The 3,420-nt window shown below is 44.2% G+C and overlaps 1 protein-coding gene across 1 annotated transcript; it reads left to right on the top strand.

Moving 5' to 3' along the window:
- Positions 1-1,403, top strand: LOC106581060 (claudin-4). The gene has a single exon (XM_014162771.2). It carries the CDS (start codon positions 319-321, stop codon positions 991-993), a length of 675 nt encoding a protein of 224 aa, XP_014018246.1. The 5' UTR covers positions 1-318; the 3' UTR covers positions 994-1,403.
- The last annotated feature ends 2,017 nt before the right edge of the window (positions 1,404-3,420 follow it).

The raw sequence follows: 3,420 nt of genomic DNA, 5'->3' as shown, positions 1-3,420 counted from the left end.
TAGAATCTGTTTATCCCACTCTCCTTCTCTTTCCCCCTTGCTCCCTAACTGACTAAAGTCTTATCCAGGGCGTTCTGAGCCAAGGAGATCTGATATCATCTTTAGAGGGCTGTGCTCTGAGACACAGAGCGCCTTCTATCCAGACCAAACCTGAGAGACCCAGGGATAGGGAGTGACTACTGCAGCCCAACCCCAGCCCAGAGGACACAGGAACAGAGACAGACAACAGCCCAGGATCACATCACCAAGAACAGAGAAAGACGACAGCCACAGACCAGGACCAGAGCACCCAGGGACAGGGAGAGACTAGTTCCAGAGATGGCCTCGGCCGGCCTGGAGATCCTGGGTATGATCCTTTGTGTGTCAGGCTGGCTAGGGGTCATGGTAGCCTGTGGCCTGCCAATGTGGAGAGTAGCCGCCTACATTGGCCAGAACATTGTCATATCTCAAGTGATCTGGGAGGGCCTGTGGATGAACTGTTCTGTCCAGAGCACGGGCCAGATGCACTGCAAGGTCCACGACTCCATGCTTGGACTCCCTGTGGACCTACAGGCGGCCCGAGCCCTGGTCATCATCTCTATGGTGCTGTGCATCATGGGCATCGGCCTGTCTGTAGCCGGGGCCAAGTGCACCAACTGCAGCTCGGACACGGGCAGCAAGCCTCACATGTTGCTGGGAGCCGGGGTGACCTTCATCATGGCGGGGCTGTTGCTGCTGACGGCTGTATCGTGGACAGCTAACACCATCGTCTTGGATTTCTATGACCCGATGCTGGAGGAAACGGGGAAGAGGGAGTTTGGGAACTCACTGTATTTTGGATGGGCTGCCTCCTGTCTGCTTCTCCTAGGGGGAGCTCTACTCTGCTGCTCCTGCCCCCCGAAAGCACCCCAGGGTGGGAGCGGGACTGGGTCTGGGCACCACAAGGTGGTGAACTACTCTGCGGTCAAGTCTCCCATGTCTGTCAATGGATATATGAGGAGGGACTATGTGTGAGAGAGTGTATGTTCAATGGCTTTAGTATAGAGACAGCCCCTTGAGACTGATGGGACTGATGGGATAACTAGTGTTAGCGACCCCCCTTTCCTGACTGCACACTATAGGGGTAGTGCAGAACAAATGCAGCCATGTGGGATATTTCATTCAGATATAAAGTATAAACGATTGCCGATTAATGCTAGATTGTGTTTTACATATATGATTTCTGTAAAGCTAGAGACATGCATTTATAGAGGAGTCAAATAAATGTAGATACAGTAGGATTAGAGAAATATCTTATTCATGTTCCACCTGTTTGAAAATGTGTACTAAATTTCACATGAATGTTACTCAATGATGAAGATTTAAATCATGAAAATGTTAATGTTGTTTAAAATAATTAAAATAACTTTCCCATTCAACCCTAAGTAAGTTACGCCTACTCAGAATCTTCTAGCACGACTGAAAATGATGATACAAAAATGAAGATATGTTCACTCTTTATCGGGGTAATTACAGCATTTTGCATTACTTTCCAGCAGTATGATATCATAATGTTTGTACATCATGCACTGTGCTAACTAATGTTTGTATACAATAGCATACATCATACTGACAAGCAACTCCTTTTTTTGTTAAATTGGCTTATAGCAGGGACATTCCCTTCTGAAAGTAAGGTCTTATCGCAGATGATATAACCACAGGAATGCTATGAATGTGAGGAGGGGTAACCGTGCCTATGCTTAAGGATGAAATTGGCTTAATAAGGTCAGGCTACCAACGGAACACTGAGACAGGACATCCCATTGAAGACACAGGATCTAAAGAAATAGACCAAAATATAGGGGAGGAATGCCGGCAGGTCCATATCACCTGAAATCTAGACAACTCAGCCCGTCTACCGCGCACAAATACGGTTTTTGATTTCAATGCAAATGTGAGCAGCAACAATGTCATTTTTGTTTCTGAAGGGTGCCATCTGCTGCCTTTTGCATTTTGCCCCCTGTTCCATTTGGGAGAGTGAAACTGAGCCTGACAAAAAGCAGCCATTTCCATAGGGAGGGGAGGTAGGTAACCCACACTGTAATCATAAGGTGAACTAGGACAATGGCTTTATTTACATTCTAGTCTAAGAATAAGATAAGGGGAAAATACTTTTAAGACAGTCTTATAGCATAGACTTAAAGTACTGCCTAGGGAGGTTTGAGCATCGTACAAACAAGTATAGCCTCCAATAGCTGTATTGTGTTACTCAGTCTGTTCACCTGTGGAGTGTAAGTACCCATCTATAACCATGCAGAGTCCAGTGTCTGTGTGTGGGACTTCCTGTGCTGCAGACAGTTGAGACAGTTCAAATAAAGGTGGAACCCTTTGGTGCAGAGTGACCTTGTGGACAAGGACACTGTCTGATAACACTGACCCACTCATCACATCAACTCCCAAGCCACAATGACCACTATCCCACTCACTCACTGGGAGATGTTTGTCCACTGGACTGATCAGACAAACCGTCTATTTCTATTCCTGAAGTTGACAGCCAAATAGAAACTTGCCTAACTGTGATCTCTAAATCTGTTAGCCAAATAAAGACAAAAGATAACGGAGTCTCACATTTTGTCAGAAATCTTCAATGGCAGTCAGAAACAAGATACAATTTACTATGAAATTCAGGCTTGTCTGTTGTCTGAATCATGGCAGTGGAAAACAATGATCAAATGCAGCTTTGCATTTATTCATTGTGCAACGTCATCTCCCAAAATAATGTTATCAAGTACCAGAGAGAGCAATCATTGGCTCCTGACCCAGGTCATGTCATTTTGAAAGAAAGTGATCCAAGAAAGAGCCCTACTGCTGGGGTTGGAAACCAGATGAAACCATATTCAGCAACAATGGAAGTTTGTTTAAAAATATATTTATTATTAAAACCAACGCAATTCAGCTTATGCCTTCATTAGGGTATTTGGGTTGGAAACTAGCCAATAGTGCTTGTACACAGTAGGCCAACACAGATTCTCCTAGGCAGCTCTCTCTAAGGGTTAGCAGTAGTACACAGAGGTAAACACTCCATAGAGAGCTAAATATAGCTGTACAGCTGTATAGCTGTATAGCTGTTATCTGTACAGCACTTTGAGAATATCAGCTGATGTACGAAGGGCTATATAAAAAAAAATAATAAAAAAAATATTAAAAAAAATTGATATGTATCTTGACCTGAACATAATTGTAGAATGGTAGACATCTGTTGAACGAACACATGAGTTTCTGTTATTCCCAATTCCTCCACTTGTAATTATTACCTCGTCCATTCTTAACCTGTTCGTTATCCTTTAACTATTTCACTTTGGCCATTTATTGACCTTCCCCCTCAGCCCAAACAGTAGGGGATCAATCATGGCCCAACCATTCAATCATTAATCTGTGCAGCCAAGCCGTTCTCATGCCAAA

This window comes from Salmo salar, chromosome ssa20 (genome assembly GCF_905237065.1).
Source record: "Salmo salar chromosome ssa20, Ssal_v3.1, whole genome shotgun sequence".
Classification (NCBI taxonomy): domain Eukaryota; kingdom Metazoa; phylum Chordata; class Actinopteri; order Salmoniformes; family Salmonidae; genus Salmo; species Salmo salar.
Note: the sequence above shows the minus strand (reverse complement) of the source record. Positions and strands in the feature narration are given on the sequence as shown.